At 35.1% G+C, this 26,820-nt stretch overlaps 2 protein-coding genes across 2 annotated transcripts in view; one reads left to right on the top strand and one right to left on the bottom strand.

Moving 5' to 3' along the window:
- LOC143239916 (BSD domain-containing protein 1-like) overlaps nucleotides 1–9,003 on the bottom strand; it is a 40,176-nt gene extending 31,173 nt beyond the window's left edge. The window contains exon 1 of the mRNA XM_076481562.1: nucleotides 8,858–9,003. The gene's annotated coding sequence lies outside the window, so the exon portion shown is untranslated. The remainder of the gene's footprint in view (nucleotides 1–8,857) is intronic.
- Nucleotides 1,273–25,503, top strand: LOC143239917 (tetraspanin-18-like). The gene is made up of 9 exons (XM_076481564.1): nucleotides 1,273–1,637; nucleotides 7,747–7,830; nucleotides 9,475–9,523; nucleotides 16,213–16,271; nucleotides 16,704–16,778; nucleotides 19,125–19,193; nucleotides 21,166–21,294; nucleotides 22,409–22,495; nucleotides 24,360–25,503. Exons 1-9 carry the CDS (start codon nucleotides 1,584–1,586, stop codon nucleotides 24,441–24,443), a joined length of 690 nt encoding a protein of 229 aa, XP_076337679.1. The 5' UTR covers nucleotides 1,273–1,583; the 3' UTR covers nucleotides 24,444–25,503.
- Nucleotides 25,504–26,820: the final 1,317 nt, after the last annotated feature.

The raw sequence follows: 26,820 nt of genomic DNA, 5'->3' as shown, positions 1-26,820 counted from the left end.
ATCAGGTTTTGCAAGAGGGATTTTTTACTGTAAGTGTCTTGCGACTTGTTGGAGATAAATGTCATGAATTTTCAAACAGCAACACACCTTACTTGCTTCAAGATAATATATTAGACCAAATCACACATATTTACAAATGTTTGTAGATTTTATCTAAACACCCATGCAATTGTTTCATACATTGCTTTCAAATTTAATATAATAGCATCTTTATTTTATAAATTTTCTTGGACCGCGTATCACGAGCATGCTTTTCACGCTATTGGCTCTTAATCTCATAATTTGGAATTCCATTTTCAAACATGTTGCATAGGGGCCTGAACCTCCTTTTTATTTTAACTATCAGCTAAAGAGCTGCAGATTTGTTACTAACCTTGGAAACTGTTTTAATTTCAGTCGTGGTGGTTTCAGCTATCACAAAATACCACAAGTAAAACATTGAAAGTATTCTCGTTTAATTCAAAATAAATTCATTAGGTTGTTTTCATTCTGTGAAAGGCCTGGCATGGCCAGATGGTTAATGCATTCGACTCGTAATCCGAGAGTTGCGGGTTCGAATTCCCGTTATACCAAATATGCTCGTCGTTTCATTCGTGGGGGCGTTATAATGTGGCGGTCAATCCACTATTCGTTGGTAAAAGAGTAGCCCAAGAGTTGGCGGTGGGTGGTGATAACTAGTTGCCTTCCCTCTAGTCTTACATTGCTAAATTATGGACGGCTAGCGCAGATAACCCTCGTGTAGCTTTACGCGAAATTCAAAACAAATTTAAAATTCATTCTGTGAACCAATGAAAATTATTTCCCCCTATTTATTTAGCAATGCTTAATTAACGAAATTTTCTAGAGCCAATATTAAAATAATATTACATTACTTAATATGCTTATAATTTCTTGATACTGGATCGCCATAATGTGCGGCAAATACCATTTTGATATTCGAAATATCAGAAATAATCGAGAGCTGATTTTTGGAAGTACCTTAAGTATCTGTCTGCTTCTAAGTTTGTTTATTAATTTATTTTATGAAATAAATATGCAATGAACCAACGTCGTTCAGTGCAAGTCGCTTTTAGACCAATTGCCCTTTTTCTGGAATCCGGTTCCTGAAAGTTTTCCTCTTGAATACCATTGTGTTTTGTTTTGTTTTTTGATTACTTAAATTTGTTGAACACTTTGAAGAAGAAGAAACAACAAAACAAAAGCACGTGCTCAGTGACTAACCTTCACGGTTGTCAAGCACGAGCTTAGTGCGCATGCTTGCTTATATTGCATTATGGGGAGTTTCGCGAGCACCTGGATACAGGTTTCGAGGCGCTAAACATCTTGTGCAGGTAAACATTTCCCATACTTGGAAAGATGGCGCTAAGTTCACCAAACAAACTGATGCATTTTAAATTGTAGATCTGAGAAATATCAGACGTTGTTTCTATTATTCATGCATTTTCAGTAAATGTTCTTTGTAACTAAAGGTGTTAGTCTATACGTGATCACGGCCGCTTAATTCACAACGCGCATGTGCATATATATAACAATATACTTTGATATGGTGTCTCCATTGAAGTAAATTCCATCAAGAAATTGAAATGAGAAAGAGTTGTACTCGAGCCACCATGAGTGTGATATCACTCTTTACTTGGGTAAGTAAAACAAACACTTATATTTTTGTTTGTTTGTTTCTTTGAGGGTTTGTTTTATCACTTTATTGGGTTGTATTTAATGACACATTTTTTTTTTCCTTCTGGCACAGATAGCCTAGCTGCTTTGTGCCATTAAACACCAAATCAACCAATCTTTATGTAGAATGGACAGTTGACAATAACGCAAAGTTTTTCCTCATTAGTGGTGTATACTCTGAAATCGAGCTGTCATTTGTTGACTTAATTTTCAGTGTTTTACGCCATTTGACGTCTTTAAACTACATATGAAGAGAATTAAACTGAGAACTCAGAAAATATAACCTAAAATCACGGATCAGCAGCAGTATTTGAACATGCAACGTTAAAATTTGAGTATTGATTCTCACAATGGACAGAGCCTGAATAGCCATTTTGCAGTTTTGTAGATGAGAGAAAAAAAACCTAAAAATTCGGATTACAATAAAACAGAAACAGCAAAAGCACGTAAATGGAATAAGAATCCTTAAAGTCCACTGTTTGAGTCCATTTAATTGGTTAACTGTTTAAAATTAAGTATAAAGTTACACAAATGGCTATATTTGTTCTGCCCACCACAGGTATCGAAACCAAGTTTCTTGTGGTGCGAGAGCTGAGAGTTATCTTTCTGACACTGAGAGACGTTGAGTCTTGTCTCCTGTAAATTGTCCTTTTCCTTCTGAATTAATTCCACCAGATGTTGTCCTCTTCAAAGTTCTACTCATCTCACAAAGCTTTTTTTTTTCTTTTAGTGGCTTTAGTTACCTGTTAAATTATATTTGCTTTTCTTTGTTTGTTTAGCTTTGTGCAAAGATATTGGAAAGCTACTTCCCCAAGTCGTCTCTAATTTAGAAGCGACAGACTAGAAAGAAAGCTAGTAAACATCACCCACCGCCAACTCTTGGGCTACTCTTCCTCCAACGAATAGTGGGACTGACCGTCATGGTGTAACGACCCCACAACTGAAATGGCGAGCACGACTGGTGACAGGATTCGAACCCCGTAAGCTGAGTCGAATGTCTTAACCCACCAAGTCATGTTAGGTCTGAGGTCTTTGTTGTTGTTTTCTGTTTGCTTGTTTTTCATCATCGAAAGGAACAGTTTGTCAAGTATTTGTTTTGGAGACGTTTGGTGGTACATAACTTTTGTCATCCAATCCACACTTATAAAATCATTAAAGACCATTTGTCGTGGCCCGGCATGGACAAGTGTGTTATGGCATTCGACTCTTAATCCGAGGATCGCGGCTCCAAATCCCCGTCACATCAAACATGCTCGCCCTTTCAGCGGTGGAGGCGTTATAAAGTAATGGTCAATCCCACTATTCGTTGAAAAAAAAGAGTAGCCCAAGAGTTGGCGCTGGATGGTGAGGACTAGCTGCTTACTCTCTAGTCTTACACTGTTAAATTAGGGACGGCTAGCGCAAATAGCCCTCGAGTAGCTTTGCGCGAAATTCAAAACAAATAAATAAATACATAAATCATTTGTCTCCAGTGGTCTGCAGGCTTGTAACTCTAAAAGTAGGTGGATTACAAATATCTCATTGTCTAGCTTTGCTTTTAATAACAACCAAACCATACACATTGTTTAATTTATATCACAATACACAATGTTTACAACTTCTTACTAATTGCTTTCATTCATTGGCTTTCAAAGTACTTTGTTTAAATATTTTTCGCAAAGTTACATAAGGACCATCTCTCTTGTTATTAGAGGGAAAGCAACTGGTTAGTCTTCTTGCTCTTACTGTGTATTAGAACAATTCTATGTTGGGCTATCTGTTGTGTCCACTGTGGGGAATCAAACCCGAATTTTAACCAATAAAAACCAATAGCATCTACCGCCGACATTTGGGTCATTCTTGTCTCTTGGAATAGGAAGATTTAGTTATCTGTCTTACAGTGCACTTACAGCCTCAATGTCCAAAGTGTACTTTTGAGGCAATAGCCTGTAAATCATGTACCATCAGTTTCACTCTTCGTGCACGGGGACCACTAGGCTACATATAAATGGTTTGTGCAAAACTTCTTGGGTAAGTTTTACCAAACGTCATGCACCATCAAACAATGAGATTAGACATGAAAAAAAAAAAAAACCAACAACACTAAAACAAACGAGCACATTTATATTCATCGGCCCAGCATAGCCATGTGGTTAGAGCGCGGGGTTCGAATCCCCATCAAACCAAACATGTTCGCCATTTCAGCCGTGGGGTGTTATAATGTGACGGTAAATACCACTATTCGTTGTTAAAGGAGTAGCTCAAGAGTTGGTGCTGGGTGGTGATGACTAGCTACCTTCTCTCGAGTCTTACACTGATAAATTAAGGACGACTAGGAATTGTAAACAGTAAGTCTGTGTTGGTCATCGGAGTGTGTTATGACGACATATATCCTAAGATACTGTAACATAGCGATGTATTCTACAAATGAAGAACAACAGCGACGACAAAAGCCAACAGCCTACAGAATGACAAATTTATAATTCAACAGATTTAAACAACTAATACGTATTAGTTCTCGCTACAACAACAACGACATCATTATTAGTTTATTACAACTTTTAAAATGTCTTCTACTGCCAAGCAGACATTAAGGTCGTTAATATATATATATCTACCGATAAATTAGATCGGCTGACACGAAAAACATCTTCTTAAAGGTTCATTTATAACAAACAATTTTGGGTTTTAGTTTAGAACCAAATACGATCTTATTCGATAGTCACCGAACCGAAAGACATGGCTTCATGAGGTAATTAAATTGGAATGAATCTATAACTTCAACTCGCTGGGTGTTTCTATGTCTGTAAGTTTCCTTTATTTGAGTAACCACCACTATCATGAAGTTTGTACTCAAATTACCTTGAAACTACCAATACGAAGTTTCTCGAAACAACGCTTAATGAAACACCAAGCGGACTTCCCGCTGAACCTGTTTGATAAACATACAACAAAAAAGTTCCCTTGAAAACTTGATTACGTATTAAAGGACTGCAGACATATGGGGCGCAGTAAAAGGGGTTATATTAACACCGTATGTATTCCTGTACCTATTAGCTTTCTATTTTGTGTCCATATTTTCCTTCTCTTCATTCTGTCTGAAGTTTACATACATTTAATCATATTCTGTCTTTGCGCTTTCAGCTTCTTCATGTGTTTGTTTGTGTTACCATCATCATAAGAATGTAAGCTCTGTGTTTTGTAATGGTTTTTGTCGGTTTTCTATTAGATAATTAGAAAATTGACCATCCATACAACTATATATCCCTGTTAAGCATTTACCCTTGACTTGGTTTCTTTCTCCAATAGGGTAAGAGAAACTGCTGACGTGAAGTAATTTTTACGTCAAGCATGTATATGTATATAAACTGAGAATTCTGAAACATCATTAAGACAATGATGGACAGAAGCTAATCGTGAAGACAAGTTGCCGATATTTTGTCTGAAACCGCTTATTCTTCTTTAGAAAGCCAGTTATTAGATGCTTCGTTTCATTTAATGTATTTCTTGTCACTTTAGTGCGAATGGTACATAGATTTATATCATTTGCTTACAGAACGAAACACAAATAAACCTGGTATTCCGTGTGCTGTGTTTTAAAGATAATTTCACCCACGGATTGCACACAGTTCCTTCTCGATACTGCATTATATAAATTAAAATAGGGCTAAAAAGTCAGTAATGAAGTTTGACATTTTAACTTGTTATTAAAGATTATTTAAGCACAAGTAATGCATCTATTCTACGAAATCAAGGAGAAAAAAACGTATTCTTTTCCCTGGCCATGCCGGGCTTCCTACTTGGACAGTGGTTAGTCTTCGAATTTACAATGCGAAAATCGTGGACTCAATTTCCTTCATTGGACACAGCAAATAGCCCGATGTGGCGATGCTATAAGAAAACACACAAGCACACACAAAAAACGTGTTTGAAATAGCATTTCCCATGTAAACGTTGCATAGGTTAGAAAAGAAGATATGTGTCCAGGTTTTGCTTCTATCGTGTCATATACAAATGGAAAATCTAACCAACAAAATATATTTTGTTTGTGGGTGTGAAAAAGGGAAATCCTATACACTTTATACGTTTAATTTGATTGCGTCTTCGAGCACGTTCTTCTTAGATAACCAACAAGAAAATCTGTGATAATTCTTTCCCCTTTTGTTTCTCATCACTTTTTCACATTATAGAAAAATAGCGTATTCGATACTTTCAGGACTGACTATGAAATATAAAAGACGAATTATAAGCATGTATATCAGCAACTAATGAATTTCTTGAACACATCGCTACGTTATCTCTAGTTCCTTTGTGGATAAGCGCTCAGTTTGCAAACATGCAATAGTAAAATCCAGAGTTTGATTCCGTTCGTGATAAAACTTCCCTCATCGAATATCCTCGCCTTTTCAGAGGTGGAGGCGTGATAATTTAATGATCAAGTTTAACCTGTTGGTTTCTCTCTAATTTGGCCCCACCCAATGGTCCAGTGCTAAGTCTGTGGACTCACGCCACTAGAAACCAGGTTTTGATACCCGTGGTGTGCAGAGTATAAATAATCCCATTGTGTAGCTTTGTGCTTAATTCATAAAACGAACTCTCTTGTGTGTCACTTCTAAATTAAGTATGACTTGAGTAGATAGTCCTCGAGTTCCTTTGCGCAAAATTTATCAAAAAAACAAACTATTTCCCACTATGTAAAAATAACCATACCAAAGCACAGACAATCCATTGGGTAAAAACAGTTAAACTAAAGCACAGACAGCCTATTATCTAAAAAAAATCACACCAAAACACAAACAGTCCATTGAATAAAAACAACTAAACCAAAGCATAGACAGCCCATTATGTAAAAACAACCACACCAAAGCACAGACAGCTTGTTACGTGAAAACAACCAAACAAAATATTTGAGAGATCTCTCTTAAAACTGTTTAACATAAGTGTGGTGCTTGCGCACATAGTTACAAGTGGATGTCCCTTGTACTGCATGGAAGAAAACAATGATTATCAGGTAAAATTATCTCAGTATCCGCCCAATGTTCATAGAACCAGTTTTAAACGGGAATTATTACTTTTGAAACTTACTTTATAATTCTAAAAATATTGTTCTTCAGAATTCAACTTATGAAATGTTTGGAATTTTTTATTTTAGAGTATAACTTCCAAATAAATTAAATATTTATATTCATAACAAATATTGCGTTCGTCAATTTATTTGATTTATTTTCACAAAATTTGGCATGAACGTTTCTTGGATCCATCGGGAGATATAAACAAATTTTCAGTTTTACTGTTTTTATGGGTGTTTTTTTACCACTACTTCATCCCTTGTTGATGAATCTTCATCAAAATTGGCAAGAAGGCTTGTTGTGTTCATACAAATATACGTAGAAATTTGTGGCTTAATATTATTTGTTTTGTAGGTGGTTTTTTTTTTTACTTTTGTTGCAATTACATACAAGGGAAGTAACTTTTCTTATCCTAAGATAACCTTTTATTAATCAAGAATTTACATAATTTTCTTTCAGAGGATGGATACTGCAGCTAGTTGTTAGATATATAAACAACAGAACGGCCCGGCATGGCCAAGTGTGTTAAGGCATTCGACTCGTAATCCGAGGATCGCGGGTTCGAATTCCGGTCGCACTAAACATGCTCGCCCTCCCAGCCGTGGGGGCGTTATAATGTGAGGGTCAATCCCACAGTTGGCGGTGGGTGGTGATGACTATCTGCCTTCCCTCTAGTCTTACACTGCTAAATTAGGGACGGCTAGCGCAAATAGCCCTTGAGTAGCTTTGCGCGAAATTTAAAAACAAAACAAACATTAACAACAAAAAACAACAAACGAAATGTGACTTAGGAATTCTTCATATTTTATATTGCGTACCATATCTGGCATAAGCAGTTATGATCTGTAAATAATAAACATATTGATACCAATATTAGAAGATTAAAACAAAATTTGTTTCTTTAAACCTTTTATTTAAAACAAGGAAAATGTTCACAGATAAACTGATAAACGGTATTTGAAGAAATAGGATTTTAAATTAAATGCTAAATACGTTTAGCAAGATCTTATTAGTTCATTTACAGTTGTTAGGTGGCGCTTTTGTCGGGTACATGATGTGGGTATTGAGCACATCTCCAGAGTCTCATAGCTTCCTAACTGGAAAACTGGTAAGTTTGTTAATATCTTTTAAAAGGATTTTAACCTGATTTTAAACGTTCAATGAAGTTTTAAAAAATTTGTGTTTTTACAGTAACTTATGCATTTGACATAAATTTATCCGCTATTTTTAAACTATAAATAACCTATATTAATTTTAAAGTTCAACATTTTATGACATATTGATCGTACTAAAATATTTCATTTTAGTTGAAACTTAATTTCGATTAATATTAAATGAGCAAATTAGTGATCATAGGTATTCACATATTCCATTGAAATGGCTGTTTCAGTTATACGTGAAAATAAAAATATGGTTCCAAGTGAAAAGGGTCACAACAACAGATCCCCTAGACTCAGCAGTGGTTCCCAACCTTTTTGCACTCGCGACATGAAAATGTAATTGATGAAATAAAATTAATGTTATCCCAAGCAACTTCTAACAAGGCTACGCGATTCCTCTGCCAAGGCTTCGCGACTCCCCTGCCAAGGCTTTGTGACCCCCCTGCCAAGGCTTCGCAACCCCTTGGGGGGTCGCGACCCACCGGTTGGGAACCCCCACCCTAGAGGCAAGAAATATAAGTTCAATACGCTATATTAAAACGATTTTGGACCCTCACTCCATCGTTATAGTCCATGTCGCAACGTCTCATCATGCTCTGTCTGATGAATGTGCATCTTTACAACAGGTCTGCAACGTAGTTTCTATTGTAAAAAGGCTCTGACGTAAAGCTATCTTGTCTAAAGAAATATTCTTCCTAGTTTACTTTTCAGAATACATTTAATAGACGAAGATGATAGTTTTTCAACGCCTGTTTCAATAGTTAGGTTGTAAAATCCATAGCGCTATATCGAGCATGACATGGAATAGCGCGCAAATACCGGTTTTATTCTCCAGTTCTTTGAGTATGCGACGGTTGAACAAATATGCCACAAAAGCAACTTGTGTGCTCGTGACTCGTGTCGCTCTTCCAGTCAGAGATCCTACTTATGTTGGGTACTGTTCCCTTAAGCACGAGGACAGCTTTTATCACTTACCTTTATGTTCATAGATTCTCAACTGTTACAGGTCTCTGGATTGTCCTGGTACCTCAAGTTGGTCCACGTTCCTTTGTTTTCTTATGCCATTAAACATAAAAGATATTACAGCCTTGAAAATTATAATTTCCCGATCCTAACGCATAGTTATGATCTGAGTGTATAAATATTTTACGTCGGACAAAAACTGTTGCATACTCTTTCAACAAGCAATCAAGTTTATACGTCATCACAGTAACTGGGAAACGTTAAAATACAGCTGCAGTACATTCTGTTCCATCAAGGCTGTAGTTGTCACGTGAATAGTTCTTAGAAACATTCAAAATAGTCTTAATATAACGCATTCAGTTCTCTATAGTATATTGTTCTTGTTTAAATAAGTTAATAACAAATAGAAGACGCCGTTTTTAAGCAATCAGTCCTGATTTCGTAACTAATACTTTGATATAGATAACGTTGAAAATCGTGACTAGAATAAGCTTTAAAGTCTACTGTAAACTGTTATATATTTTTCAGTATTTTAAAACTTATTTACGAACATTATTTGAACGATAAAAATTACTCAGTTATTGCTATTATCTCCATCTTTACCTTACATTATTGATTCTTTTCACTAGTTGTTTACATATATAGTTCTTGGGTTTGGATCTTCCATGGCAATTGCAGGTAAGTTTGTTTTTTTTAAATCGTTAATTTGAACTAAAATGTACAGGGTGGATCATGCTCCATACCCCAATAAAGATATTAAGAATATTTATTTTGTTTTATCGCGCCTCCAGTGGCATAGCAGTATGTCTGCGAACTTACAACGCTAGAAACTGGGTTTCGATACCTGTGGTTGGCAGAACAAGCTAATAGTTTAGCTTTGTGCTTAATTCAAAACAACACTTTTTTATCACGAGTGTATTGATAACAGGTTCAGTGCTCACTCAAAAACATATTAATCGTGAAGTAAGGTTGTTGTTATTAGTAATTTCTTTCGTTTGTTTTTATTGGGTTGTTCGCTATGACCCAGCCTGTACATTAAGTTTCAGGTGCTGTTTTAATTTGTGTTGATTGTATTAATAAATCGCCTACTAATAAAAATAATAATTATTTCTATGGCGTATTTCCTTTCGCCAAAGATAAAATTGAAAATATAATATTTACCGTTAAATTGCATTCTAGCACGAAGAACTCATAGAGTTTGTTTTTTACATTTCTTTACAAAGGAAAATTATAAATTAAGTGATGATAAGTAGATGTAAACATTTCCTTTGCCCTGAGAATAAAATCGGCGAATGAGTTGTTTGTTTTTAACGGAAATTTTGTTAAATCTCAGTGGTAACCTTTAGCTGCTTTGAAATATATATATATATATATATAACACATATATATTCACGAAATTCTGTTTATTAGAACATGATTATGGCGCAGTAAGTGAAAAACAAATAGTGATATATTTCAATGTCGTGTTAAGTAAAACTTACCTTAACGACATGTTTTTAAACCTAATTTAATTCTTCTGTTCATCCACCAGTAAGGAAAAGTGTTAGACAATTGGCAAGTAAAATGGAAAGAGTACTTTTTTATTTGGTGAGAACACCTTTCCGTAATAGTAGTAAAAGGGTTAAAGTCTTATAAGAGAGCCCTACATGGCCATGTGGTTTGAGCACTCGACTCATAATCTGAGGGCCACGGGTTCGAATCCCCGTCACACCAAACATGATCGCCCTTTCAGCCGTGGGGGCGTTATAATGTCTGGCGGTGAGTGGTGATGACTACCTGGTTTCATTTCGCTGCTAAATTAGAGACAACTAGTGCAGATAGCTCTCGTGTAGCTATGCGCGAAATTCAAGAACTAAATCAAACTTACAAGAGACGTTCTATGATACTTCAAAACATGATATGAATTAAATATCACTTGAACGACTTACGGTAGTTAGGCTAATTCTTTCTGTCCCGCGGGCAGGGGTCCGATTCCGCTCGATGGACTCAGCAGATAGCCCAATGTAGTTTTGCTATATGAACACACACACACACACATGCTTTCTTGTTAAAATGTGTAAGTGGTTGTAAACGTGTACAGATGTGTAGTCAAAGGATTTGGAATGATAAGGGAACCGAGTACCACAGTCAAGAAGAAACAATGCTGCACATAAAGTATGAAAACGACTTCAATATGTAATGTCATGTATTAATAGAAAAACACTTTCCCGCGGTCCGGCATGGCTAGTTGGTTAGGGCACTTGACTCACCATCTAAGAGTCTCAGGCTCGAAACCCCGTTCCACCAAACATGCTGCGCCCTTTCCCCTGTGGGTATTATAAAGTACGATCAATCCCACTACTTGTTGGTGAAGGAGTAGCCCAAGAGTTGACGGTGGGTGGTTATGACTAGCGACTTTCCCTGTAGCTTTAGACTGTTAACTTAGGGACGACCAGAGCAGATAGCCCTCACGTAGCTTTGCACGAACTTAAAAACAAACAAATACTTCTCCACAATGATATTCAAAGGAGTAAAACGTTATAAGAGACTATTAGTTTTACTCTGCATTGCTCGGATTTTCCAAAACAACAAACAAACAAACCTATCGAAATATGTTGTGAATTTATGAAAAAACAACAACAAACTAATTAATACTTTTTTTTCTGCCTGACAGGAAAACTCAGCCCTATTCTCCAAATCTTTCATCATTTTTCCTCAAACATTAAAATTTTTAACGTAAATGTGTTATTATGTTTAACTTGCTTTAATGTATTTTAGTAAATGTGATATAGTATTCAACATTACTACATTGATGTATGAAATGCACTAGAAACAAAATACAATATTTTACTTTATAATGTCTGAAATGAAAATCCAATTCCATGTATCAAACTACCAATAGAAAAAAAATAGTAAAATCAAATAATTTCGTTGATTTGAGTTTAATCTCATTGTACACAATAAATATTATAATTTAAGCCTTACTTTTTCACGCATTATATGGCAGACGGCGTAATTTCATTTTGATAGGCAATACCTACTGTTTGCTTTCTCACACATGATATTTTAATTCTATATACATTCTCTTCCGTGTGAGGTTAAATATATGATGTATTAGTAAATGTATAATTAATGATTTATAACTAAATAGGCTTAAATTCTGTATTCTAACTCAAATGTCAACTCAAACTTATCAAAAAAGTGTTAAGTGTTTGTGTGTTTTTCTGATAGCAAAGCTATATCGAGCTATCTGCTGATTCTCCCGAGCGGAATTGAACCCCTGATTTTAGCATTGTAAATCCGTAGACTTACTGCTGTACCAGCGAGGGACAAAGTGTAAAGTCTACGTAGAATTTATTCGTGTAATGTGTATGTTCATGATAAAATTAGTGGCTCGGCTAACAGACGATAGACGCGTATATCAACGAAACATTGTCGTTTTGCACATCTTGACGTGAAGAAAGTGTGGCCTGTGCAGTGAACGCAATGGACAAACAAGCAGGCAAACAGAGATTTTAGTTTTATTGTTTGTTTGTGTTGGAATTTTGCACAAAGCTACTCGAGGGCTATCTGTGCTAGCCGTCTCTAATTTAGCAGTGTAAGACTAGAGGGAAGGCAGCTAGTCATCACCACCCACCGCCAACTCTTGGGCTACTCTTTTACCAACGAATAGTGGGATTGACCGTCACATTATAACGCCCCCACGGCTGAAAGGGCGAGCATGTTTAGCGCGACGCGGGCGCGAACCCGCGACCCTCGGATTACGAGTCGCATGCCAGGCCATTTTAGTTTTATACGTAAATATTTTACTATGATATTTATTGTCTGAAATTATCACATAGGAGAAGAATGTTGTCTTTCTGTCCGTTTCGAAACACTTTCAAAAAATGCACTTCATTAAAGTCTAATTACAACTTCATTTAACTGAAAAGACCAATGAAAAAAGGTGTAGGTGCTAAAATAGCAGTAATAATTATTACTATATTTATAGCTAATTGGTGACGTAAATAACATAAACGTCTAGAATGTTCATTTTATTTATAAAATTATCTAATCGGATGAACTGAGAACTTTGTATCAGCATATTCTGCTAAGTAAAGAATGGTTAACTATTAATGCTTAAATAAAGTATCTGTTGTTTTGTTTCTAACACTGTTTCACACATTATGATGGTTCCAACAGTTTTTCCAGTTTGTAGCAGTCCAAAGTAATTCGCCACTACAACCAGGGCTGAACCAAATAATTATTGCACTTTAACACTCACGGAATTCAAGGGTGTGGCTTCCAAACCTTTGAAATACAAAGCTGATAACTTACCAAAACATAGCAAAGAAACATGTGCGTAGCCAAACTTGAAACTAACGTTAATGAACAGCATAATATATAAACCCAGGTTAATAAATATTTAAATCAATCAATCAATAAAGGAATCGGGAGAAAAAACCAGACTAATAAAGAAAACCTAATTCCAGAATAACAATATTCCATAATTAAACTACAAAATTACAAACAACATCCAATGATAATTAGCAACAACACTGTTCAGCTATATCTCGTGAACTAACTTGTTACATCAAAATCTAGAGTGTTATTCACTTGTTAGATCACGAGATCACAAATCATATGATTGTAATGTAAATAATATAATACAACGTATCTATATAATGTACATATCATTATCCAACATTAGTGATACCTATATGTCACCGCTAGTGGAACTGATGTCAATCTCATAATACACACGAAATACTTAAATGTAATTATCGAGACGGTGAGTTAACATTTAAATGTAACTAAAAATTCATAGATAAGCTAAACGACAGAATGAATAATAAATGAACGATAAAGAAATAAAAACAGAAATCGTTATCTCATAAGTCAATAGGGAGAAGTTAACAAGCATTTAAGAAGAAACTAAACTCTATATAATAAAACTATCATATGTTGTTCCTTATGAATCTCCATATAATAAAACTTAGTGTAAGATATAAAATTTGATTGTTTTTTGTTCCCAAATTGACAAAGAGCAACTTTTAAAAACATTTATACAGATTAACCACCAAATATTTTATTAACAATAAGACTTTATAAGATGGCACATAAAATAGGCCCGGCATGGCCAGGTTATTAAGGCGTTCGACTCGTAATCCGAGGGTCGCGGGTTCGAATCACCGTCACACCAAATATACTCGCCCCTTTCAGCCGTGGGGGCGTTATAATGTGACGTTCAATCCCACTATTCGTTGGTAAAAGAGTAGCCCAAGATTTGACGGTGGGTGGTGATGACTCGTTGCCTTCCCTCTGGTATTACACTGCTAAATTAGGGACGACTAGCGCAGATAGCCTTGGAGTAGTTTTGCGCAAAATTAAAAAACAAACAAAGAACACATAAAAGGAAAATATCTCATATTATTGCCCTGGTAAGTAAATAATATTAGCTTATCAAAATAAATGATAAGGCACTGCCTACTTTCTCTTGTAAAACTTTCAAGTAAGAGTGCTATTTCCCTTCAACCAAACATCACTGTCATTTCAAAGAGTCCCAAATGTGGGTTATTGGTTAGTGTATCAGGCTGGGGATCCGAGGATCTTGAGTGTAAGAAGCAATACTATAAAATATGCTTCACACTTTTAGTTTTTGGTTTATTATAAGAATGAAGGTCAATTCCGTTATTGGATTAACAGTGACCACTTCAAATGAAAGGTTTTTATAACTGATTCTCTTCTTTCTCTTCTGCAGTTTAAAATTATAGCTATCCGTGCCTGATCTTAAAAGTGTTCGAATTGCTCGCCTAGCCTATTGTGTAATATGGTGTCATCGAGATAAATAAGAAAACCTTGAAGAAATTAAAAAATAAACTTTTAAGACCAAATTTTGTAATGTAAAACTACATTTTTAAATTTTCTATAAAAACAACTACTTACAATTTAGATAGCAACATTAAATTTGTTTTTGATAAAGTAAATTAAAATGCATTCAGTTCGTAAACATCATTAAAAGTCTTGAACAAACTAGGCAGAGTTTGTTAATAGAAATGAGCTTTATCTGGTTTGGTGTAAAATAATGAATGTGGTATTCTCAGGTGAACTAATTGCTTTGGAAATGTCAGATAGACCCGCTTAATAACAGGTTGATCGAACAGGAAATTTTAGAGTATTTTGAACCTGAAAACTCGATTGAGTTTCATGCTGTGAGGAATAAACAAACTGGATACGCTCATGGAATCTGAAGGTAATATTTATTAATAGCATAAACGACAACAAAAGTCTGCATACGTGAGCAAGAGGCTGAACAATAGCCTCTACTGGATCTAGTTTTCTTCCCTCAAAATAGATCTACATTGAATCATTCACGCCTATAACCAGATAAAAATTGTGGAAGTATAGAGGTTCAGAACTAGCATGAAATATGTTGTGATTTCTTTGCGATAGCGGTCCTACGTGACTGGTTATTCTCTCACAGTATTCGTCGGCAGTAACAGACAGCTACTATCTGTTCGGCCAGAGAAGGGCGCTACAGTCGTTAACCCTTCTAACATAGATGTGTGATGTTACACCATATATCCTATGGCAGGTTAGTTCTCTGTCAACTGTAGAAAAAAAAGGTTTGTTTTTGAATATCGTGCAAAACAAGATGTCTGCACTAGGCATCCCTAATTTAACAGTGAAAAAATAGAAGAAAGAAAGTTAGTCATCACCGCCCATCGCCAACTCTTGGGACACTCTTTCACCAACGAATAGTGGGATTGACTGTAACATTATAACGCCTCCACAGCTGAAAGAATGAGCATGTTAGATGGGAAAAGAATTCTAGAGAACAAAGACATAAAGGCAACTACAACGAAATCATGTTTTCATTCTAAACTTGCATCGAAATAGTCTACAAATAATAGTAATAACTTACATCGTCACTAAGGATGGTGGAAAAATGCATGAATTACTCGCATGTCACACAAATAAAGTGTTTTAGGATTTTTACCATCCTTGTTTCTCAAAGTTTTTATGAGTTTTAACAATCTTATTTCACATCGTTTTTCATAGACTTTTGCATTAATATTTCACATGAATTTATAAGTCATTATCTAATAGTCTTAAATTTTACTTTAAGCAACATTACTTATTTTACTGCTTATTGAGTGGTAACTTTTAAATTATTCAGAGTAATACCAAATGTGAAGAAAATCCAAGCATTTTGTTTTGAACTGTTGTGTCACAAAAAGAAACGATATAAACATTCTTTTTTAAGCTTACACCCTTGATATTATGTTACATAAAAGTATTGTGGAAAATTAATTTAGTATTAGAAATTTCAGTGTTTCATGTTTTGTTGTAAACTAGTGCATTCTATCGTGTGTTTTTTTTGTTAGTATTTATTCTTTATTTTTCAGGATTATTTGGCTGGCTCGGATCTTATAGTAATAGTAGAAGCAATGGCTTATTGAAAATGGTATGTTGACTTGTTCCATGTTTCTTAAACGGAAAGTCTTTTAACAAAATAACTTTTTAATAATTGTTTGGTGATTTAGCGGTAAGCTTGAGGGCTTAGAAAGCTAAAATTCCGGGTTTGATCCACGTGACGAGCATAGAACAGAAATATCAACGCACAACTTTGTGTTTAACAACAAACTTTTTTCTTCCTCAAAACCAAAAGAGAACAGAAAGTCACAAAATACGCTATTGTACTAAGTGCCTTAATGTTTACTTTATACATACGTACGTAGATACTTATGGTTTTTGTATGTTTTGAATTAAATATTCGTAAATAAGAATTTGTAAGATTTTCAGGTCTACAAATAAAATAATTTAATATCTATTTGTTTGCATTGAATGAAATTTAGGATATCTGGGTTGTTATTATTATTATTATTTCAATATTTAGTTCCTGTTCCTAACAATCTTATGCCTAGCGGCAGAAATTGGAGGTATTTCAACCTTGGGTGTTCTAAGGATAACGGCGAGTATTGTTTTTTATGTTTTATTTGATATAAACACAATTTGTTTTATATAATTTATAAAATAGGTGAATGTCTAAATCTGAAAATACTCAGAAAAAACCAAAATGGTACAAATCATAATGAAAGTATGTAAATATAATACTTATTTTACATTTGAAAATTGTTTGTTTGTTTTTGAATTTCGCACAAAGCTACTCGAGGGCTATCTGTGCTAGCCGTCCCTAATTTAGCAGTGTAAGACTAGAGGGAAGTCAGCTAGTCATCACCACCCACCGCTAACTCTTGGGCTACTCTTTTACCAACGAATAGTGGGATTGACCGTCACATTATAACGCCCCCACGGCTGAAAGGGCGAGCATGTTTGGCGCGACGCGGATGCGAACCCGCAACCCTCAGATTACGAGTCGCACGCACGCCTTAACGCGCTTGGCCATGCCGGGCCCTATTTGAAAATACACCACTACAAACCTCATAAGGAAAAATAGCAATAATACGATCATAGTTTAACTTGTATCACAAAATATAATTTATCGTGTTATAAGATTTCTTTGAAAAACTTGTTTAATATGCGTGTAGACTCTCCTGGCTCATTTTTTACTTTTTTATTAAATTAAATTAATTGTTAGCAGAAAAGAACTGAGTTTAGGACACTAAAGAAACATTCGTTACTTGAATAATAACAGCAGGAAATAATGTTAGAATTAATACCAGTACACAAAGCACATGACGATTTTATATTATTAAAATGGTTAATTTTTCAGAGACGTTTTTCAGTAGTTTGTAGGCCCGGCATGACCAGGTGGTTAACGCACTCGACTCGTAATCTGAGGGTCGCGGATTCGAATTTCCGTCACGCCGTGGGAGCGTTATAATGTCATGTTCAATCCCACTATTCGTTGGTAAAAGAATAGCCCAAGAGTTCGCAGAGGGTGGTGATAACTAGCTGCCTTCCCTCTAGTCTTACACTGATAAATTAGGAACGGCTAGCGCAGATAGCTCTCTAGTAGATTTGCACGAAATTCAAAACAAATCAGTTGTTCGTAAAATAAAATATAAAGTGGATTACTAGAGAAAGTTGTATCCTGTGTTAACAATGTGAGTTGTTTAACACTAATTTATAGAATCAAGTTTAACTGGAAATTCTATGCATCTCATTGACATGTTTTGGTTAGATCAGAGAATCCTAAGGTTTAGGTGTTTCTAACTTAGAACTGCTGATGGAGGAAAAGGCAAACAGGCATCAGCACTTCTCGTCTGTGAAGCTTTTTGAATTAATCGGACTATAGGATTGGCTGTTAAAGCTATAACGTCCCCATAACGAGCTTTAATGTGCTCAGTAGAATATTACAGCTCCAGCCTTAGACATTTTTATTCCCAGTAACACAGTGAATAACTAGACCACCTCTGGCCCCTAATATCTGGAATTAAATTAAGTTTCTGTCGAAGAGTGGTTATAAGATGTAAGATTTTAAAATGTTACACAATAAGTCTTTAAAATGCATATACATAGATATATATATACGAGCTGGAGTATCCGTCCCCTAGACGGAAGTTATGTAAATTTTTGATTAACGAAAGGTTATCTTACAACATGAAAGGTTTCTTCCATCATACATATTTGCAAATAAAAAAAAAAGATCACAAAAACTGCACAACAAAATGTCAAACCGCAAGTTTACGTGTATCTCCGCATGGACCCAATGAACCTCCATATAAAATTCGTGAAGATCAATTCCACAAGGAGCGAATTAGTTACATGGACATACAACAAGCAACAGACTGTTTGTTTTTATTTTTGAATTTCGCACAAAGCTACTCGAGGGTTATGTTTGTTTTTATTTTTGAATTTCGCACAAAGCTACTCGAGGGTTATCTGTGCTAGCCGTCCCTAATTTAGCAGTGTAAGACTAGAGGGAAGGCAGCTAGTCATCACCACCCACCGCCAACTCTTGGGCTACTCTTTTACCAACGAAAAGCAACAGACAATACTATTATATTTATGTAGATAAGGAATGTTTATTCGTTAAAACATTATTACAATTATTCTTTCACTAAAACGAATTCAAATAATCACACTGTAAAAAAGTAACTATTTCTTAGTGCGTAATCAAAATTATTACTCATTTCCTCTATGTTACATGGTGTAAAGCTGATAGTTTAATGCTATAGGTTCATAATCTGTAAGTTGTATATGCATAGTTGTCTCACGACTAACCGTTTTAACTTCTGCAAGTTATATACACAATTTTCTAATGACTAACTGCCCTAACTTCTGTTATTTAAACGTTAAGTTTCAGACATTTTGCTAAAAATTCTTATCCACTTATCTGTTGTTGCTTTTTCAGACTGAAAACGTTCTTGGAACGGCGTGGACTGAGGTAAACTCTGATACCCGAAGTTTCATTCAAAAACAGGTAACACATATACTTTCAATGCAAGTAAATAGCGTTTGGCGTCAAGAATCTTGAAATAAAACTAACTATTTTATTCAACGTTTCTTACTTTTAACGAAATATTTATAATTTCGTGAAAATAAACATAATTTATATCATTGTCAAAATACAGGTTTCGTTAGAAATGAATTTTTTTAATGTAGTAGTCGTTAGTGAATCTAGTGGAAGTTCTTACTGGTGCTTTTACTGCTGTGTTTTCTTCTGTCCATCATTCCTTATAGTTACTTAAAAAGCAGATCACATACTCTTTATGTTTTTATGCTAAAGACTTCAGAGAGAAAGATAAAACTCATCAATATATGATTCACGATCTTAAGAAAACACGCAGACTCAAGAATGATACTGATGAAATAAAAATCCTATAACTCTAACGCTTGGGTTGTAGAGTTTTTATTTTATTAATGTGTAATAATATTCTGTACTACTTGGGTTGTATAGTTTTTATTTTATTAATGTGTAATAATATTCTGTAATACTTGGGTTGTAGAGTTTTTATTTTATTAATGTGTAATAATATTCTGTAATACTTGGGTTGTAGAGTTTTTATTTTATTAATGTGTAATAATATTCTGTAATACAAAGCATCGAAATATGTTAGTACATGAACATAGTCGCATGACGCATATATATTTTTTAATTTCTTCTTCCCCCCACAAAAGTAGGACACAGTTTTTACATGTTTTTTGTATTGTTTTTAGATGAAACATCCACTGAAATTAATATCAAGTTACGTTTTTATAACTGTTAAACAAGCTACACTTTAAGGAAAATCCTTTGCGTATTTTTTAGTTTCTGCTCACTATTAATCCAGATATACTCCAGTTTACCATACGATAATCTTTAATATATCTTGCATGTGTCTCCGCGAGTACAGCGGCAAGTCTAACGATTTACAACGCTAAAATCAGGAATTCGATTTCCCTCGGTTGATTCAGAAGATAGCCCGATATGGCTTTGCTATGAGAAAACACACACATACATTTTGCTTGTGCTTTTTACCATCTAATTTCGACTGCTTTAATAGAGTTTGAAAAATAAATATTGTATACATCACAAATAGTTTGTCTAAAATACAGCTGCTGTCTTAAAATAATGGACCTATTAGTCCATCATGTCTAAAAATGATAGACTAATTAATCCATTTTGTCTTAAAATAATGGACCAACTAGCCCATTTGTCTTAAAATGATGGACAAACTTGTTCATCCTGTCTTAAAATGATGGACCAACTAGTTCATCCTGTCTTAAAAATAGAACAAGCTCTTCCTGTCTTAAAATGATGGAGTAACTACTCAATCCTATCTTAAAATAAGGGACCAATTACTCCATCATGTCTTAAAATAATGGAGAAACTAGTTCGTCATGTGTTAAAATAATGGATCAATTAAACAATTAGTCCATCATGTCTCAAAATAATGGAGCAACTAGCCTATCCAGTCTTAAAATGATGGACCAATTAGTTCATTCTGTCTTAAAATGATGGACTATCTAGTCCATCCAATCTTAAAATAATGGACCAGTTAATCCATCCGGTCTCAAAACAATGGAGCAACCGATCTGTCTGTTTTAAGATAATGAACTAACTAGTCTATCCTGTCTTAAAATAATGGACCAACTAGCCCACAGTGTCGCGTTCGTCTTCTTTGTGTGATTTTTTGTCTGATGATTGTTTGAAGTTAAGCACGAAGCTACACAATGTGCTCTGCCCACCGTAGATATTAAAAGCCGATTTCTATCGTTGTAAGTTCGCAGACATACTGCTGTGTTATTGCGGGTAACATTACGTTTGGAGACTCCTAGAACGTAGTAGTTACAGTGAACTCTAGGCATAGCTTCTTCCTTCTTGGTAAGTACTTTATTTTTCAAAACATAGATTAGATAAATCCAACAGATGAACTAAACTAACATGTGTATTTTTATCTTGCTTCTTCTAGCTGGTTTGTTGTGGTTACAACGGTCCTGAGGACCTTGTTCAAACTAAAGAACAAGTCGATAGCACTTGCTACACAGAAGTTCAGTTCGTCCGAGAAATTGAATTCCAAAAAGAGCTAGTTTTAAATCAGGTCAGCAACTGAACTGGATAGTTCTTCTATTGTTGTCTTAATCTTTCATGCACAAAGCCACATAGGGTCAATACCACTCACTACTTGGGTTACTCTTATCTGATCGAATAATAAGAATATGTCTGTCACTCTTATAGTACACGTATGGCGGTGAATGTTTTTGTGGCAATGGGACATGAACAATGAATTGTCGGATTCAAAGTCTGGTTTGGGTACGCTGAACGCCAAGCTTGGCTCTCAACTGGTTGTAGTATATATTTATCAGATAGTTTAAAAATACTTCATAAAAACGCAGTGTCTCTGTTTAAGTATTTTGGAATTTAAATTAATTTGTAATCACTTCATTATGACTTTTCTTGATTACTTAAACGGAAGTCATCCATATTTATGCTACACATATAAATAAGTTTTGTTTTAGCTGCAAAAAAATAAAACTTATTCGAAACGATATTAGTTTTAAGATTATATTATTAACCCTACTGCAAAAATTAAATTAACCTTTATTTAGTTTGGTTTGTTTTGAATTTCGCGCAAAGCTACTCGAGGACTGTCTGCGCTAGCCGTTCCTAATTTAGCAGTATAAGACTAGAGGGAAGGCAACTAGTTATCACCACTCACTGCCAACTCTTGGGCTATTCTTTTACCAACAAATAGTGGGATTGATCGTAACATTATAACGCACCCACGGCTGAAAGGGCGAGCATGTTTGATGTGACGGGGATTCGAAGCCGCAACCCTCGGATTACGAGTTGACTGCCTTAACAACCTGGCCATAAAGTGACAGTCATTCCCACTATTCGTTGGTAAAATAGTAGCCCGAGAGTTGGCGGTGGGTGATGATGACTAGCTGCCTTCCTTCTTGTCTTACACTCTAAATTATGGATGGCTAGCGCAGATAGCCCTCATGTAGCTTTGCGCGAAATTGAAAATAAACCAAATCAAATAAACAAGCTATTAAAAATGCTGTAATATGTGGCGCCACCTTTTCTCAGCATCTATAAGAATATTTACAGATTTTGTTTATTAGCGTTCATTAGAAAATGTATTTTTTGTTGCCTCCTAATTTAGTGATTTACGTTTTGTTATCAAATAATTCAATAATTTTTCTTTTCAGACTGGATGTAAAGAGAAAATTCTTATGGTCTTAGAAAAATATAAAATGGTTTGGATCTTGGCGATTGGTTTGGTTTTCCTTAAGCAGGTAAGAAGATAGAGAATTTGAAGATTTTAATTTTGTATTTCTCAAAGTTATTTAGTTTGTTATAAAGTTCCTTATTATTGATTATACGGTCTCAACTCGAAAATATAAAATTGAAAATGAATAAATAAAGTAGTAGTCTAAATGTAATTTAGTTTTGTAGTAATCTAGAATGATGCATGCATGTGAGATACAGGATGTTAGTAATCTAGAATGATGTATGCATGTGAGATACAGAATGTTAGTAATCTAGAGTGATGTATGCATGTGAGATACAGGATGTTAGTAATCTAGAATGATGTACGCATGTGAGATGCAGGATGTTAGTAATCTAGAATGATGTATGCATGTGAGATACAGGACGTTAGTTATCTAGAATGATGTATGCATGTGAGATACAGGATGTTAGTAATCTAGAATGATGTATGCATGTGAGATACAGGATGTTAGTAATCTAGAATGATGTATGCATGTGAGATACAGGATGTTAGTAATCTAGAATAATGTATGCATGTGAGATACAGGACGTTAGTTATCTAGAATGATGTATGCATGTGAGATGCAGGATGTTAGTAATCTAGAATGATGTATGCATGTGAGATACAGGATGTTAGTAATCTAGAATGATGTATGCATGTGAGATACAGGATATAACTGTGAAGTATTTTTGCTAGTTTCACTCATTTCAGATTCTACGCATGCGTAAAAAACACGTTTCATCAAATTACGATTTATTCGTATTGATTAAACCTCCAGCATCAGTCTGAAAATTTATTCGTTTAATACTCAGATTTATTTCAAACATTAGAGATTGATTAGCGCACTAGATCCAGCATGAACAGATAATTAGGGCGCTCAACTCCTAATCTAAGTGTGGCGGGTTCAAATCCTCGTCACACCAAACACGTTCGCCCTTTCAACCACTCACTACCAACTCTCGGGCTACTATTTTACCAACGAATAGTGGGATTGGTCGTCACAACAAACACGTTCGCCCTTTCAACTGTAAGAGCGTAATAATGTTACGATCAATCCCACTATTTGTTGGTAAAATTGTAGCCCGAGAGTTGGTAGTGAGTGGTGATGGCTAGCTGGTTTCCCTATAGTCTTACATTGCTAAATTAGGGACGGCTAACGCAGATAGCTCTCGTGTAGCTTTGGACGAAATCCTAGACAAAAAACATTAGCACACCCGCCCACCAACCATTTTACCTCAGCATATTTTGATAACCGTAAAGAAGCATTTACAGAAAAGTAAATATCCATATTATAAAAAGATATAATTTATTTACTTACATAATTTGTACATTATGATATTGTTATACAATACATTATTGCAACAATACTCTCGTTTATTTCAAGGGAAAAAACAAATAAACTAGGTTTATAATATTTCAGTTTGTTACTTATATCCTACATTTCAATATTGTACGATGTTCGTTTTTACAGTTAATGATTGGCCCAGCATGGCAACGTGTGTTAAGGCGTTCAACTCGTAATATGAGGGTCGCGGGTTCAAATCCTCGTCACACCAAACATGCTCGCCCTTTCAGCCATGGGGGCGTTATAATGTTCGATCAATTCCACTATTTGTTAGTAAAAGAGTAGCCCAAGAGTTGGCGGTTGGTGGTGATGACTAGCTGCCTACACTCTGTCTTACATTGCTAAATTAAGGATGGCTAGCGCAGATATCCCTCGTGTAGCTTTGCGCGAAATTCAAAAACAAACACTTAATGACTTTGTACTTAAGTACATGTTCCTTTAATATGATTATATTATCGCTTCAGAATTATAAATGTGTTGCTGATGGAAGTAATAAAAATCACTTGTGCCAAAGAAATAACTATGTTGAATATTTTTCGCACAGATGGGAAGCATCATTCTTGCCATCTGCCTCATCAACCAGAAGAAAGGGTCAAGAAATAAAGACAAAGAACCACCGGACATTTAACACAAGAAAAGAAATCTGGCAATTGCACGAGCATATTTTAAGAAAGAACAAGACATGGAATTATTTTTCTAGTTTCAAAAACGTAATCTGTAATAAAAGTCATTCACTGAAAAAGCTACCGAGAAGAACATAGTGTAATTGTCTTAAAAACTAAAATACCCATTTTTATTTTTCAAGCAAGTGCATGACGCTGATTTTTGTTTTAAAAAGGCCCCACCAGGGAATGATTATAACGATGCAGTCGTTGAAAGTGTTTTCTGGTTATTGTATTGAAAATAATTCAACTATCTGCGTTAAAACGTATTAATTAAAGTTGTTTATTATTATTTTAGAAACGATTACATCAGTGTATTCTCGAAGAAAAGAAATAAGGTTAAATTTCGGTTTAGTATTTATTTATTTCTGTGGTCGTTTCTGGCTGTTAACTTCTTGTGAGAGTTAATCTGAGCAAAACGCAGAAACTGGTATGATCTGGTACCCGGGATACTAGAACGGTTTCGAGTGCAAATGGTTAACCGTTAGCTTTAGACGTTTCACGCAAACGTCCAATACTTTACGGTACTGGCTTAGTGAGTACTCCCAAATATGTTTTTGATATTGTACAAGAAAACTAAAAGCAACTGAGAGATATTGTTTACAGAAACTCTTCAGTCGCTTGAAGCCTAAATACAAATATTTATTGTATTACATACATATGGAAGGTGTAGTTTAGAGCGCCGTTTCAAATCTTCTACCATAGACAATATGTGAAATACACAAATTAGTAGACCTGAAGAAGTCGCCATAGCGAAAAGTCTTTTCAGTACGCGCTATACGTTCTTTAAAACTGCATAATATTTATTTAATGATGATATTAACAGCAGTAGAGCGTTCATTGGCAGAATAAAGCAAGTTAGGCTTAGCTTGATAGCCTTTCGTTCAACTCGTCTGTAATCGGTAAGATAGAAGATAGTTTCATTAAACATAATCAGCTTTTAGGAAATTAAACTTTATTAAGTGCTATATGTGTCCTTTGGGATTTTTGTAATTTGTTATAAAAATAAATATTTCGACTGTCTAAGTGTGTAGAAGCTATTCAAGTTCATAAGAATAATTATTTTCGCAGGTGAGCCGGATGTGACGTTTTCTTCCTAGCGTCATACTACTGCAAGATATTTTTGTTCTTTACGGTTGTCGGTTCTTTAACATATTTCTTGCAGTAAAAAAGGGATACTCAACACACCACACCTCAAATCAATCGGGATAAAATATGTTAATCGACAAACATAAAAATATTTTGTTATAAAAAACCTTGACCCATGTTTATAGAAACGATTTACATACAGCAGTGTAATGACATTGACAGTTGTTTCCACGGCTGACATGATTAGCACTTATATAACTGGTTCTCAGTAATGTTACTATGGGTAAACCTATGGCTGGGTAAATATGTCATAGCCCTTTCTAAGCAGAAATGCTCATACAGAGAGACTGTTAAATGGGTTCGATCCAAAGGATACATTTCGTAGAAGGAAACCTCTCAGTTATCTATGAAAGTGGAAAATTTTTCCTTGTCGGAATGTTCAGAACGGTATTAATCTTGAAAATCACACCACACTTCACAAAATTAAGGAGACCGGCATGGACAGGTGGTTAAGGCACTCGACTCGTAATCCGACGGTGGCGGTTTCGAATCCCCGTCACACGAAACATGCTCGCCACTTTCAGCCGTGAGGGTGTTATAATGTGACGATCAATCTCGCTGTTTGTTCGTAAAAAGAGTAGCCCAAGAACTGGCAGTGGGTAGTAATGACTAGCTGCCTTCCCTCTAGTCTTACACTGCTAAATTAGGGACGGCTAGCGCAAATAACCCTTGTGTAACTATACGCGCAATTCAAAACAAACCAAAAATATGCTTCTCTGTAAAGAGAAAAAGGTTTTGTTACAAAAGATAATCCTATGACCCTAAAAGGTCATTGTGATGAAACTACGTCATATATCTTTGTACCATTAACAAGCGAAAGAACAATCATTTCAAGCTGACAAAGGTTTACAAAACAAAGCTTCACAAGCTTCCAAACGCACTTCAAAATCAGTAGCTGTTTTGATTTAGAAAAGTAATCATACCTAGAATCACACCAGTCCTCTGCGACCACATACTGATCAAGCTTTAAAGAACCGCTGTACGTTCGTTCTAATTAAATATATATAGTCTGGAGACCAACATTCAAATACAGTGAAGGATTCATGTATACTTTTTTTTTTCAATATATGGTCTGAAATGATCATATAATAAAAATTTAATATACTTGAATGGTTTTCCAGTGAACAAATTCAAAGGTATTACTAAAACATAATGCATTGATTACTTATTTTGTTTTGAAATTCAGGGAATGGA

The sequence above is a fragment of the Tachypleus tridentatus genome, chromosome 13 (genome assembly GCF_004210375.1).
Source record: "Tachypleus tridentatus isolate NWPU-2018 chromosome 13, ASM421037v1, whole genome shotgun sequence".
Classification (NCBI taxonomy): Eukaryota; Metazoa; Arthropoda; class Merostomata; order Xiphosura; family Limulidae; genus Tachypleus; species Tachypleus tridentatus.
Note: the sequence above shows the minus strand (reverse complement) of the source record. Positions and strands in the feature narration are given on the sequence as shown.

Coding starts and splice junctions, on each gene's coding strand:
- LOC143239917 (XM_076481564.1), top strand. CDS start 1,584: ATGAGAAAGAGTTGTACTCGAGCCACCATGAGTGTGATATCACTCTTT. Junction 16,272..16,703: donor GCAATGGCTTATTGAAAATG/GTATGTTGACTT, acceptor TTCAATATTTAG/TTCCTGTTCCTAACAATCTT. Junction 16,779..19,124: donor TGGGTGTTCTAAGGATAACG/GCGAGTATTGTT, acceptor TTGCTTTTTCAG/ACTGAAAACGTTCTTGGAAC.